Here is a 14,681-nt window from a genome sequence, read left to right on the forward strand (position 1 = left end):
ATGGAGGAAACGAAACGAAACGAAACTCATAGAAAATATATATGCTGGGATATACATAACATGGCCATAGTAGTCTTCCAGCTTCTCGAGGCCGGCTGTTATTACGTCTCACATTTCTGGCATTTTCTCCTTCAGTAAACACCACCGAATAATCAATGCTGAGAAAGACGGAAGAGCATCACAAAGCGTGGGAGTCTTCTCTGCTGAAAGTCATTGTTGAAAAGCATGTGGAACCTAATATTAATGATAGCCATTAGAATGAGTTGCTTGTATAAGCTTGGTACTCACACTTAGGATTTCGTGAAAAAGTCAGAGAACAGTCCATTCGTCATCACTTAATTGATGTTTTTGAAGTTCACGCTGCTCTTGGCACTGAAGGAATGTCTGGATTGGCTGTGTCCAGATTTTGTTAACAAAGAGAAGGCAAAGCAAATTATTATAGAAGAGAACGACATACCTGGCGTAAAACAATTGCCCTCTCAATCATAATATCTGTTGAGGACCACTGGACATCTACATCACAGAGTAGCTGTAGAGAACCCAACCCAGCTTGAGCAACTTTCTCGGAAAATGCCTGACGGCGAAGCGATGATGATCTTATCTACAGATGCCATAAGCAACTTGGGAACCCACAAAAAGGCTATCCACTTACCGATCTAACAAGAGAATGTAGTGTGGAAATGGGATCCCAAGTAATATAGGCTAAAGCTCCTTCATTACCCACACCATTGTATTGTATCTCGCCAATTGCCTTCTCAGCCTCATGGCATGCAAGATTTACAATATGAGGAAAGCATCTATGTATTTAATGAATAAGGAACTACAGGAGAGGTCAGACTCACACACCGAATTCGGTTGTCTACCCGATCAAAACACATGTCCGGATATCGCAGTCTTAATAACCTTTCGAGATGTTCCATCATTGTGTCATTATTTGTCGCATTGTCACAAGTAATCCATCCCACCTAGCATAGAAACATTGGTAATATGTTACCCCCAAACGAAAGACATATGCACTTTTCCCATAATTTGCAAGTGGTCAAGGATGTAGATGAACACTTCCGCTAAGTGCTCCCCTGTATGATGTCCAGGAACGCGATGGAAGCCAATGAGATCTGAATGCAGATGCAGTGTTGCATGACCATCAACAATCCGGTTCTCGATCCAATGACAGGTAACAGCTATGAAGGGACGCATATTCAGGTCTGTCCAGAGATCCTCAGTGAACGAAATGCGTCCCATAGAAGCCTAGATTGCTATGTTCATGAGAACTCTTATATAATAAATAGCGCTAACCTTGAATTCTGAAGTGAGGTCATCCATGTATTTGTCCCACATCTCAAGGATACGAGCACGTTGTTGCGACTGCAGCCTATTTACGCGTGTAATTTTGCAATCTAGAGTGTTTTACACGCATACTGAGAAATAGTGAGCGAGTGGACTAAAACTACGTGTCAACACTAATGCTACGCGGTGCAATGATATGGAATATAACTTATGGCATAAGAAGCAATGGGATTCTAAACAGGACTTAGTCACAGCACTGTACCTGACGGGCATGCGTGATGAGAAGGCCAAACCCTATACCCAATGCCTTAGGCTCTAACTTACAAGCACACTCGCGGGAGCTATATAAAACCTTGAAGATTGCACTGGCACCGAGAACACTTAGCGCGCTCGCTAACTGTGACGTGCCGTACCTGAAAATCCGGGGAAATCCTTAAGCGAGCTGACAGATATCACCGGCACGAGCTTGGGCAATGGGCTTCGGCTGAAGTCCACGAGCCCGCGTTCCATTGTTCTGAGTCCCATTGTTCGAAGACTCACTTGTTGCCGTGTCTATGAGAAGCCTCTGTGAATCCAAGAAAGAAGGCCTGAACGACATATGCCAGAACTGATAGTTCCGTGCGCCTAGACCTGTCGGTCGCTAGAGAACAAGCCCGCGGGTGTCGGGAGAGCACCTCTTGGCACGCATTTAGCGAGCTCACTATAGAAATGAGACTAAAACTGGGAAGTCCGACTCGGATGCTCAGTAAGGCAGCGGTGGCAACATGCTACACATGTAGGAGTCTGGGTACTGCGCGACGTTTGTAATTCTAATTCCCCTGTAGTATAAGTAGACTGGTTACAGTAGGTAGAGGCCAAGTTTCGAGCCCCCGAGTTCCCGTGCATGCGTTGAAGGCGGTACTGTAACAAAGGATCAGTTTGTGACTTCGAGCTGTGCATAGAATTAGCAAGCTCACTCAGAGAAATACGAGATACCCTTTTGACAAGACTTTTGAGAACTTAGTCAGAGTGAATACGAATCAGTGACGCTGTTTCTGTTCTGTTAAGTGTGATAAGTCTGTTCGGAGAATGTGTTGAAGTGGAAATCTGAGATCTGTTCTGTTCTGTTCTGTTCTGTTCTGTTTCAGTCTGTTCTGTGTCAGTTCTGTTCGAAGTTCCGTTTCTGAATCTGTTTTCCGAGCGCTTCTGAAGTGTTCTTGAGTCGAGATAACCTGCTGGAGTTAGTTGGAGAACCCCTGCATACAGTTGTGTAGCGAACGGGCTAAGTCAGTGCTTGCCTGTGGTGTTCTTTTAGTGAGCTCACTAAAGTTTCGGTGTGTATTGCCTCTGTTTCTGTTGGGATCAGTGTCCCTTGTGTATTATAACTCAAATCTGCCTTGAAGGTTGCGTCGTGCCAGTGAACGACCTTCCTGTAAAAAGTTCCTAGACTTAGGAATTCATTAGAGAAAGCTTAGCTTCACTAAGAGCGCTGAGAATAAGAGAAACTCTTCGAGATATTGAAGTATAGTTGGATCGCATTAGGAATAATCGCTCCCCCTAGAACTTACGAGGGTGATTGTAGTTTGTGTAGTTGTGTGAGTGTGTGTGTGGGTTTTTGAGGTTCGCCTTTTAGCCCGCTCACTATTCCACAGGTGCCCACAGCCAGCCTCTTCAACGTAACGATGATCGATGGGGTATGTCAGAGTCTTTCAAGCTTTCTCTAAGCATCAAGAATATAGACCGTAGATGCAGACTCTCAATGGCATTGATTGACTGAAATTTCATTAACACATGCAAATTTGGATCAAATATGAATAGTACAAGCCTGATCATCAGCAATGACCCATGCAACTAGCGAATCAATGAACGCTTCATGCAAGAATGCACAATGTCCAGTACTGTTAAATATGGAAGATTGCTTCCCTTGGTCGAGGTGAAATTTGCGGATCGCATCTTGATATCGCTTTTGAGTAGAGCGCACCTGTATACCCTGATTGTCACACTTCGTCAGCCATGAAGTGGTGTGGTAATCAAGCAAGTGGTGCTGTAAGATATCAGTACTTGTTTTTGAGCCAAAGTCTGATGCTCTGGGAAGCTCATTATCCTTCTCGAAATCCTTCGTGCTGTGATTAAAATAAAGATCAGAATTCAGAGACTTAGATAGACAACTTTGAAGATGCACATGCAGAAAGCGCAATGATGGCGGTTCTCAGACTTTATAAAGAATGACCAGACGTCACGGGCAGTATTATGGCCTTTTTTGACAGTATGACCAGCAGCAGCATGGGAAAGTCGTCGAGGTGTTCCTGGTGTTCTGGACAATTGACGGGGTATAGGGAATGGGTTACGATGAGGAGTATGCAGAGCTTGAGCTGTATGATCAGAATCTGATGGTCGCTGAGGTGTTTCGCTATGAACAGCGGAATTGTCAGACAGAGATGATGGAGGAGACAGCTCAAGGAACTCTCCATCTGAACTCTCTGGATCGTCAACAAAATGCGCACGTCAGGAGCGTGGTACTGGCACCAGCACTGCACCTGGCACCATCTCCCTGGGCTGATGAGTGGGGGATGGAGAGATAATGGGTTGTGATGGCACTGTACTGCCGGAAGCCTGTGCCACCTGCATCGATGGATCTGAAAAGGGGACAGCCGTTGTCTCTGACGGAGTAGGTTGACGGTGGTTATAGCCTAATGACAAATATCAGAACTATAGATAAGACTCAATATATAAGTACTTGCCATGAATGTGGAACATTGTTTGAACACCGGGAACTGGAATGGCCTCTGTAGGAGGCAACACTTGTGTTGGCCCATTAGATGCCAGACTGGAACCTGCGTTGGACCTGGAATGCATGAGAGCACCAGCATGAGAACGAGAACGAGTAGTTGGTGGCACAGTGGTATCTGGTACGGGCTCGACATGGGAGTCTGTATGATCAGCGTTAGCCATACTGCTGCCATCAGCTTTTTGTCTGCCTTGCTTTCTGCCAGCAGGAGCCATGGATGTGCAATGAATAATGTACTTACTACTTCGAATGGTTTATATACGTGAAAAACGATGACGTAGTACCTTCTCGTTCCAAGCAATGCACGGAAAGGCTGGACAAACAAATGTTAGGATGGGGAATGCAGGCAGTCAGGAAGCACATACATGTCAGCGATTAAGCCAACAGCCAGTATCGTGTAATAAATCCCGACCATCATTAACAGCGGAGCATACTAAGCGGACAACAAGGCCACAGGTACCCTAGAATATAATCAGCCATGTCCTACCGCCACCAGAGAAGAATGAGCAATTGAGACAGAAACGGAAAAAATTGCGCCCACATGTATGACTGCCACCTGGCGACATGTCCTCAGATGACATAGTGCTTCGGAAACCTTCAATGTGGTATCTTAAAGAGGTTATAACATTATACTGTGCGTTGTTGCAACTGCAGCCTATTTACGCATGTAATTTTGCAATCTAAAGTGTTTTACACACATACTGAGATATAGTGAGCGAGCGGACTAAAACTACGCGTCGACACTAATGCTACGTGGTGCAATGATATGGAATATAACTTATGGCATAAGAAGCAATGGGATTCTAAACAGGACTTAGTCACAGGCACTGTACCTGATGGGCATGCGTGATGAGAAGGCCAAACCCTATACCCAATGCCTTAGGCTCTAACTTACAAGCACACTTGCAGGAGCTAGATAGAACTTTGAAGGTTGCAGTGACACTGAGAATACTTAACGCGCTCGCTAACTGTGACGCGTCGTACCTGAAAATCCAGGGAAATCCTTAAGCGAGATGACAGATATCACCGGCATGAGCTTGGGCAATGGGCTTTGGCTGAAGTCCACGAGCCCACGTTCCATTGTTCTGAGTCCCATTGTTCGAAGACTCACTTGTTGCCGTGTCTATGAGAAGCCTCTGTGAATCCAAGAAAGAAGTCCTGAACGACATATGCCAGAACTGATAGTTCTGTGCACCTAGACCTGTCGGTCACTAGAGAACAAGCCCGCGGGTGTCGGGAGAGCACCTCTTGGCACGCATTTAGCGAGCTCGCTATAGACATGAGACTAAAACTGGGAAGTCCGACTCAGATGCTCAGTAAGGCGGTGGTGGCAACATGCTACGCATGTAGGAGTCTGGGTACTGTGTGACGTTTGTAATTCTAATTCCCCTGTAGTATAAGTAGGCTGGTTACAGTAGGTAGAGGAGAAGTTTCAAGCCCCTGAGTTCCCGTGCATGTGTTGAAGGTGGTACTGTAACAAAGGATCAGTTTGTGACTTCGAGCTGTGCATAGAATTAGCAAGCTCACTCAGAGAAATACGAGATACCCTTTTGACAAGACTTTTGAGAACTTAGTCAGAGTGAATACGAATCAGTGACACTGTTTCTGTTCTGTTGAGTGTGATAAGTCTGTTCGGAGAATGTGTTGAAGTGGAAATCTGAGATCTGTTCTGTTCTGTTCTGTTTCAGTCTGTTCCATGTCAGTTCTGTTGAAGTTCCGTTTCTGAATCTGTTTTCCGAGTGCTTCTGAAGTGTTCTTGAGTCGAGATAACCTGCTGGAGTTAGTTGGAGAACCCCTGCATACAGTTGTGTAGCGAATGGGCTAAGTCAGTGCTTGCCTGTGGTGTTCTTTTAGTGAGCTCACTAAAGTTTCGGCGTGTATTGCCTCTGTTTCTGTTGGGATCAGTGTCCCTTGTGTATTATAACTCAAATCTGCCTTGAAGGTTGCGTCGTGCCAGTGAACGACCTTCCTGTAAAAAGTTCCTAGACTTAGGAAGTCATTAGAGAAAGCTTAGCTTCGCTAAGAGCGCTGAGAATAAGAGAAACTCTTCGAGATATTGAAGTATAGTTGGATCGCATTAGAAATAATCGCTCCCCCTAGAACTTATGAGGGTGATTGTAGTTTGTGTAGTTGTGTGAGTGTGTGTGTGGGTTTTTGAGGTTTGCCCTTTAGCCCGCTCACTATTCCACAGGTGCCCACAGCCAGCCTCTTCAGCGTAAAACATAACATCTAGTGAAAGTTGATACATAAGAGCTGTCTATTATTCAATAAGGATGGATAATAGTAGTAAGACCAATAAACATACCTCTGCAATTACATACATGACTGCGTATGCGTCCTACACCATCATCGGGTCCCACTATATCACTTCGGAGAAGGCGTTGGCCACAAGAACACCATGAAGGAATGCCAGGATCAAGAAGAACGGTTTCATGATGGTGCGACATCAATGGAGACCTGCTTGAAGCCATGACAGCTGGATGTTCTAAGGCTTGAACTCAGATATGACCAGCATATACAAAAGAGTCACCTACCTTCAATTTAATATCTGCACATTCCACACATGCGAACTCCTGAACAGTCCATTAACAACATACAGCTTATCAGATGGAATCAGATAGCTGCAAGCCATGAGTGAACAGCCTACTGACAGAAATGCAGCCATAATTCGGGAGAAATAACATAAGTTACCCCATCTATCAAGTTCTTAGTCCTTCAGAATGTCGGCAAGATGAATAGAGCGAGAGGCCACCGCATTTTCGATGACGGAGAAGATCAGTGAGAGCGAAGTCCAAAAGTGGAATGAGTCAGCGACTTGGGTCCGCTCAAGCCGTGAAAAGCTGAGTCATAGCCAAGCCAAGCCATCCTAGGCCTGAGTCATTGCCAGTGACTCAGCTCATAGCATTTCCGACTCTGCTCGGCGACTCGGCGACTCGAAGCCGAGTCATTGGCAACACTAGTGTTGCTGCGACTCAGCTAGACTCGGCTTGGCTAGACTTATACCGACTTTGGTAATTGTCATGAGCCGAGTTGGCTTGAGTCGGTAATCATTGTGTCGGCTAAGCTAAGCTTCAGCTCAAGTCGGCTTGAGCTCAGACTAATGATCTAAAAAGGAAGTCACTGGGTTAAGATGCACTTTCCAAGGTGAGAGGGCTTGTAAATCCTTTAGAATCAACATCTGGTGATACATAGGAACTCAGCTTGCAGCTATGTAAATATATCTTCAACACAGCTGTAAATTCCAGTCACTTCGCTTTTTTAGGAAGATCTTCGGCTTGACCTTGGCATCTGTAAGGGCATTGATGCTCAAACTTCAGTCCTCCATTTTATGGTATTAATCAGCATCTTGGATGTGTAGTTGCCTTGATTCATGTTGGAATCTTATAGTACACACCACAGGGCATGATTTTATGTGACCTAGGGGACAATAAAAGTCAAGAAAACACACTGGCCAAATTAGGCATTGTCGTCCGGCTAAAGCGACTCAAGCCCGGCTTTAGCCGGCTCCTATATGGGCTTGAGCCTAGAATGAGTCTGAGCCAATAGAGACTCAGGCTCGGCTTATTAAGACTCGGCTCACCGGCTCAAGCGACTTTAAGCCGAGCCGCGGCAACACTAGTTAGAAGCAGTTACCGGTAGTAACCGAGCTCTCCCGTCTAGACGTTGCCGGAATCCCCAAATCCGCCTCATCAGCAAGCTGGCAGGACTATTCCTTCGTCATCTCTATCACTGAGAAGATGCTTAACAGAATCACACAGCCAACATCCTCAGTGAGATCTTTATTCTTCATCAATTATTGCTTCCTCATGGCACTTTTGAGCTGATTAGTGCAGAAAAAAATTGATATAGAATTTTTTTTAAGGCCTCTCGAAGGCGACCGACCGACCGACCGGGTGTACCGGCTTGACAGTCCGGTAACCCCTTGATAATAATTTCGATGATGAGCAGAGGTAAGCTCGATGTGCAAGGACGGTGATTTCAACGTCATTGTTCCTCCACATAAAGATAAACGGACGCAGTAAATGAAACGAGTTACACGCGAAATGAGGTTGACTTTAGCTCTACTGATCATCATGAGATGTCGTTTCACCTGCATCAATCCCGAGACCCATATGCTCATCTGGATCCTAAGGAATGGAAATCTTGGGTGATTACACCGCACATGGACTTCTGTTTAGTCTTCCTCCCATACCGTGTGACGTTCTACAAATTATTACTATGAGGAATTGCGGGAAATTCAACAGAAAGAGTAGAACCTACTTGGAACCACTTCAACCGTCAGGATACCTTTGCTGCGTAATAAGGGAAGCTGTTCTTCAACTCGATTCTTCCAATCGAGATGATGGTCCAGAAGATAATCACCGTCACACCAGTAAGGTTCGCATCGTCCATGCGAACAATCATGGAGCTTAACTTTCACCTGCTGCAGTGCAGAAGTCTGACTAGTGCACAAATAGGTATCAATGGCCTGCCTCCAAGGTTGTATGCCAGGTTTGCTGGATACCAACTCTATAATGAAAGTGTGCAGACTCTCACAGGGGACTGGCGTGAAAAGCTGCCTGCCGAAGGAACTGATGACCATATGAAAGTACTTCAGGCGCCTATAATCGCTGAGACAAAATTGCGATGCTCCTAGCTGAAGATCAGTCCAGGGTTTGATACAAGAAAAACATACTCGCCGCGATAATCGACCGTGCTCACATCAAATATAAGATGCTCTAGGGATTCCTTCAGTTCATCAAGAGCGTTCTCGATGTCAGGAAGCCTGGGATAAGCTTCAGACACCTGTATCGATAACTTTCGGATAGGACGCATGTCGAAGAATGTATTTGGCAACATAAGATGGTTGAGAATGAGATTTCCCTTGTCACCCGCTAAGGTCAGCGACTCCAGCACTGGTAACTTCTCCTGAGACTGCCTCATAGGCGGACGGAGCGGTACATTGACCCACTTCAGCGATAGATGTCTCAAAGAACTTGAAGACCCTCTATCGAGTATACGTTGGGCATCGCTGTCTGGTACGTTCTCCACTCCGTCGAGATGCAACGTTGTGAGGGCAGGAGATTGGAACACTGAAAGGAGTGCAGACCGTAAATTTTCGGGAAAGCGCATCCAATCAGACACGGAATGTCTGTTAACCATACCGATGCGCGTAAGATTCGAAAGCGAGATTAATATGGAGGGGAGTGAAGGACTTCGGCACAGAAGTTCAAGTCCGTGAGTGTCTGAATATATGCCTAACGTCCTGACGGAACGAGCGATAACGGGATTGGCAAGTAGTAGATTGGAAAATTTGTCACATTGATACAACCTTCCAGGATGGTATTTCCAGAACCGGTTCACTTCGAGAGAATGAACAAGTATTATTTGGTGATAGATGTGCGGCAGAGCAGAAAACAGGAATGAATGCGACACGATTGAACATGTCCGTAATGTTGAGATATCTTCATGTAGATATCCAAAGATATAGTCAACGAGTTCCTGAGGGATATGTTGGCGCGATTCCAGTGATGGGGGTTCCATAATACAAGGAGGTGAGAATCTGTCTTGTTACATCAACGCACTTATTCCAGGATAGGGGAGCAGGGAACACACTGAGATCTCTAAGTAAAAAACTTTTTCAATTCCATGAAAGTAGAGAAAATGCGAGGCCAAAGACTTGAGCAAAACAGATGGTGGCGGTTGGAGAAAGAGAGGCGTGGCCGTGGGGGTTTTATTACCATTAATATCTTTGTCCTTATCGCTCTCAGCGCACCATGTCCGTATGTCAGTGCCAAGTTAAACTGACGTTTTCTCAGCAAAGCCATAACCTATCAAATGGGAGGCAGAAACTCTACTTCGATATACAAGAGGCTAGCTATATTCGTTCACCTTCACACGGTCGCACGCTTCCTGAACAGCACCTTACTGTCTGGATTCAGGTATCTATCAGAGAGGAACCACCCGGCTTCGGGAACCTTGTCCATCTTCACGTCAAAGTTCACAAGAACATAAGACATGAGGGTCTTTAGCTCATTGACAGCGAAGAAGCGACCCGGGCTGCGAACAAAATCAGCATCAGGCTCCCAGATTTTTGACATAGGCTCACCATGCCGGTCGTCCGTTTCCAAAAAGGACATAATCGAGGTCCAGGCTGATCATTTGATGACGATTACTCTCGCCCTCCTCCTTTCTCATATCATAAAATCTCCACGGCTTGAATTCTAATGGATCTTCGTACTTTCCCTACAAAAGCCAAAGATGAGAAGGACGCCAATGACAGTAAACCTGTGCCTACCTCATCCATGTGTATGGATTGAGCAGCGACAGCAATTTGATTGCCAGCAGGGACAACGGTGCCATCCGAAAATACAAAATCTTTCTTTACCAAGCGAGCCATGCTAACTGCCCGATTGTTAGGGTGCATTCAGAAAATAGGGAGGGTAAAGGCTCACAGACACTGACGCTACCATACCGTCTCTGAGCTTCCTTGATGAAACTGTCGAGCTGGTTCATCTTTCCCATCGCAGCTTTAGTCCAGCCTTCTTCTGCGATGGCCTGCTTCTGCCTCGTCCCGGAGAGTCTCGACATATTCTGAATGCGCGGTTAATACATACAGAGCGATATTAAATGTCTAGGAGCACAGAGTTAGTAGTCACTCAAGTCGGTGAATATATGCCATACAATGGACGTCGTATGGATAGCTGCAAAGTTCATGACAAGCACCCGAAGTATCAAGTCCTGTACTGTGCGTCTCTCGCCATCACCATTTGTTGCATCGATGAGCCACGAGATAACGTCATTCTGTCGTTGTATGAGTCAAATATTTTTCAGCAACAGTGGCTTTGAATCTCACCGGCTTTCCCGGCCAATCCTTGCCATATAAATCATCTTGGCGCAATCGTTCCCTTATTGTTTCACCGAGGAATTTCTCCATCTTAGCCGTGGCGTTTCTGCGAGGCGTGAAGATGGATCCCAAGATTCTGATTTATGGATCAGCCTAGGCAATGTAGAGTTGGAAGGACTTACGGCTTTAGGAATGAAGGGAAAAGGTTGAGAACATGAGCGTAGGCAGTAACATTGACAGTAAAATTAATATTGAGGTCAATATAATCGCGATTGCGGCCTCGAGGATGAATTCGAATCAATAACAAGTCCCTGAGACAGGGAGGCGACTTACAGAGAGGAAGGTCGACAAACATTCTGTTACTTGCTCTGCATACAATTTGCAGAGCCGTTTGGTATGCGGGAACCTCGGTCCAGTCTGCAAGTGTATTAGGGCGGGAAGAAACTGATGGAAGACCGTGTGATTTCGTACCTTTATTCATCGGAATGTAATCCTTGAAGGCTGCTTTGATTTCGTCCTGAACATCGGCAAAGCATGCAACGATATTGCGCGTCAAGGGGCCTCGTATGACATCTACATGGTAGTGGTCTGCAGAGAGCCTGTGACCTACTGTGTGGTCCATCTGAAAGTTCTATAACCAATGTCATATGAATCGAGTTGCAACTCAAACATAAAACACGAGCATCTATGCTTGCGTCTGCGAAGGACAGTTGCTCATCTGAGGCCTTCCGGATATCATTCATCTTTTCGTTACCAGTAACGACAACCATCCATTTGTCTGGGAAAGGTATTTTGAAAACTCCTCCATAGTGCTTGGCAAAAAAATCAGCCGCCTCGTATATGAGCCACACAAACGGATACACACCGTTCTATAACCCTCTTCGATGACGTCCCTCACGTGGAATACAGATTTGAAGGAATCTTTCCAAGACGTCAGAATTCCAGAAGACCCGACCGTAGGAATGGCTTTCAGCTGCGACAACATTAGTATACCCCAGCACAAAATCGGTGTAATGACTTACCTTGGCTCTATTAACCAAAGCTCCTCGAAGTTGTAAGACAAGCAGAAATGCAGTGGCTAGACCCAAACTGCGAAGCAGAAAAGTTTTGTCCACCTGTCGTGCGAGATCTGTGTATTCTTCAAGAGCCATACTATGTTGTATGAGAAACACAGATAGCCTGCCGGTTATATAGAATACGGTGCGTACTCGGATTGGCAAAAGTAGTACACCCTATGCCGTGGGCCGTGGGCTACGCCGCGGGCACTTACTCATCTTTATTTACATTGGTGCCCTCAATCCGTGCTGCGAAGAGACGATGAGACGTCATACTGCCCCAGAGAGTTCATTCGCACTGGGTTCTATCGATGAATGGATGTAATATTTTGTGGAGAGCACTGCGATAACACTGTACGGTACCTGGTGACCAAGGCAATTGTTAATCGGGTTCGTGGAAAGGCTGACGAGTTTGGTGTGAGTACCCTTGATCACAAGCAACGGGGCCGTGTGCCAGTAAGTAGTAAGGATACGTTACGTTCCGAGTGCATCATATACTTGTTTCTCTCTGGAAGGTGCGTAATGCTGATTGCAAACCGGGCCAATTGGTGATCAGGCGTTTGGGCGATACACGGAACTAAACTTCGACTCCAGGAGTGCACGAACTCCTGAGTAGCAAGCAAAGACAGCTAATAGCAATAAGACGAAGGAGTATCTGAGACTTAACACAGTAGAAAGCGCTGGTTCTTAATACAAGTAGTGTAGTGTCCAAGCCACCGAAGTTCGAATGTTTATGCTTTGGAAAGGAAGGACGAAACGGATGCTCGGGCCGAGAAACGTGCAACCGGCTCGCCCTAAATGCTCGTGCCGAATCCGGCAGCCACAGAAAAAATACTCAGCTATCGTTGCTTTTGTCGGCGCCATCTCCGTTCTCACTTCCAACTTCGAACCCGACGTTCCTGGTACCATGAAGAAGTAACTGGGCCCTAGAGATGGTGGAGAGCGCCCAATCCTAATATCTACCGTGGCTGCGCCCGATTTTTCTACGCGACGTCTTATTCGTTTCAACCTTGCCGAGTACACCCTTGCAGAAGGTTCGAGTCAAACAGCGAGAAGATATTCTTGTATGTTCGTTTCTGTCGCATGACTACCACATCCGCATCGGGAGGATTGTAAGATCTTTTGATATACAACGTCGGAATTCACCGTTAGCCGTGAGGATCGTGGATGCGTTTTCTTAGTCAGTTTTTTCTCGTTCCAGTCTTTAAACAGCTATGACCTTACTGCCTTTCGTCCCTGTAGCACATAGAATCGGTCTGTACCCTCAGGCAAGAAGAGCTGGTGTGATAGCAGCAAAGTTTCTAACTGTAGCGAATAATATGTCCTATGAAACATTCAGTCTTGCTATTTCCTTCCTGTTATACAAAGCTTACACAGTTCTGAAGATGGCGTTTGCGGTGCGTTGTGGATACTTATAGATGGCAGCTTGTTACCGCCTGCTCAGACCTAGCTGTCGCCATACTTTCCGCCGTCATAAGCTTCAAGGATACCACTTACGAATCGACGTTGAGTGGTGTCAAGATATGGAACTCTTCACGCTTGCCCGACGAGTCCGAGCTATTGTGCGGCAGTTGCCCTGTACGTTAGCATTTGTTTATAGTTCACTTTTTACGCCTGGACTCACTTCAGGATAAATCGTTGTGTCGTGAGTGTCTTTCTTGCCTTCCGGTCAATTTATACAACCTCGCTTATCTGATTTCATTTAGACCAGTCAATGCCGCGACTTCAGAAGAAGGAAATTTTCTTCGATAATTCAAAAGTCCATGAAGTGTCGGAATACGACCAGCTGTACCGACATGATCTCTCCCGGTAGCTGCACTAAAATCTTTAGACACCGTGAACCTGATATCACTACCTCGGCATTTACCCTCTGCGACTTGAAAAAAGGCCGAGGTTGACCCCGTTGCAGAGAGATGTGAAATATACGATACCAACACTCCAGTGACAGAGCAAACGGCGGTGAACACTTAAAAGAATCCTGCTCCCATATTAGCGTCTGCTACAATTTTTGCAGGCACAAGTCTGGAAGCAGAACCCTTTCTTCTGCGGGGGAGAGAGCCAGCTCTGGGTTCGAGATGGCCCTTCGCAGGAATGACTGGACCGAAATTCGGTCGGGTGAATGAGATGAAGAAAGTCACGCCTCGGCGCTCTCGAAGGCTGCGACCGTATCCATCTGAAGCGGATAATATAGAACTTGTCAGCGTCACGGGCGCGAAGTTTAGAGAGTCGAAGGACTCGGTGGACGATGACGAGGGAGAATGATTGTACAATGCTGCGATGGACATCGATGAGGTTGGTAAGGTATTGTAATGGTTGTGGTAGGTGTTCATGTTGTTTCTGGTCCAGGAGTACGTGGCTAATGAGTATATATACTCTTTCCCATGTGGCCCCTGTTGAGTATAGGAGCTATGTTCGAAAATGCTTCCATGGAAGCAAATATACTTCCATGGCGGCATTCGTACGCGTCGAACACAGACTACTAAAGCTAAAGCAGTCTACATTCCAAAGTTATAAAACGCACGGGCGCCTCTACCGGTTTATTTTGAACTTTGTATCTATCCCCCAGAGTTCCCTGATTCCAATCACCTCCGAGAATCTGAGACTCCGTCGTTCAACAGACCGTAGGCATTATATCTAGGATATTTATCCAACGAAGTGCTGGTGCTAGTTAGCCTGCACGAGCGTCAGCTGCTCCGGAGTGCTCAAAATAAATGACGAAAAAGCGGCTGTGCTCTTCCCTTCTGCA

At 46.0% G+C, this 14,681-nt stretch overlaps 4 protein-coding genes across 4 annotated transcripts; 1 reads left to right on the forward strand and 3 right to left on the reverse strand.

Annotated features, from left to right (window-relative positions):
- Positions 1–3,091: 3,091 nt before the first annotated feature.
- EV420DRAFT_1245795 (uncharacterized protein) lies at positions 3,092–3,510 on the reverse strand (the record flags this gene model as incomplete). The annotated part of the gene is made up of 2 exons (XM_060466687.1): positions 3,092–3,370; positions 3,436–3,510. Coding segments are annotated over 2 exons (354 nt in total), but the record flags the coding sequence as incomplete, so codon positions are not given.
- Positions 3,511–8,458: 4,948 nt separating this feature from the next.
- Positions 8,459–9,676, reverse strand: EV420DRAFT_833319 (uncharacterized protein). The gene is made up of 2 exons (XM_060483647.1): positions 9,650–9,676; positions 8,459–9,596 (listed from the first exon to the last, which is right to left on the reverse strand). The coding sequence occupies exon 2, from the start codon at positions 9,575–9,577 to the stop codon at positions 8,687–8,689; it is 891 nt and encodes a 296-aa protein (XP_060326633.1). The 5' UTR covers positions 9,578–9,596; positions 9,650–9,676; the 3' UTR covers positions 8,459–8,686.
- Positions 9,677–9,927: 251 nt separating this feature from the next.
- EV420DRAFT_1711128 (cytochrome P450) lies at positions 9,928–12,162 on the reverse strand (the record flags this gene model as incomplete). Its single annotated transcript, XM_060479627.1, has 13 exons — positions 11,903–12,162; positions 11,746–11,853; positions 11,558–11,692; positions 11,352–11,511; positions 11,214–11,297; positions 11,063–11,159; positions 10,890–11,016; positions 10,718–10,837; positions 10,651–10,667; positions 10,489–10,616; positions 10,332–10,438; positions 10,143–10,279; positions 9,928–10,093 (listed from the first exon to the last, which is right to left on the reverse strand). The coding sequence occupies exons 1-13, from the start codon at positions 12,029–12,031 to the stop codon at positions 9,928–9,930; spliced, it is 1,515 nt and encodes a 504-aa protein (XP_060326634.1). The 5' UTR covers positions 12,032–12,162.
- Positions 12,163–13,254: 1,092 nt separating this feature from the next.
- EV420DRAFT_1750823 (uncharacterized protein) lies at positions 13,255–13,513 on the forward strand (the record flags this gene model as incomplete). The annotated part of the gene is made up of 2 exons (XM_060480344.1): positions 13,255–13,332; positions 13,361–13,513. Coding segments are annotated over 2 exons (231 nt in total), but the record flags the coding sequence as incomplete, so codon positions are not given.
- Between the last annotated feature and the right edge of the window lie 1,168 nt (positions 13,514–14,681).

Source organism: Desarmillaria tabescens, assembly GCF_030435595.1.
Source record: "Desarmillaria tabescens strain CCBAS 213 chromosome Unknown EV420scaffold_40, whole genome shotgun sequence".
NCBI lineage: Eukaryota > Fungi > Basidiomycota > Agaricomycetes > Agaricales > Physalacriaceae > Desarmillaria > Desarmillaria tabescens.

Excerpts from the sequence above, each read along its gene's own strand:
- EV420DRAFT_833319 (XM_060483647.1), bottom strand. The coding sequence starts at position 9,577 with ATGGAACCCCCATCACTGGAATCGCGCCAACATATCCCTCAGGAACTC.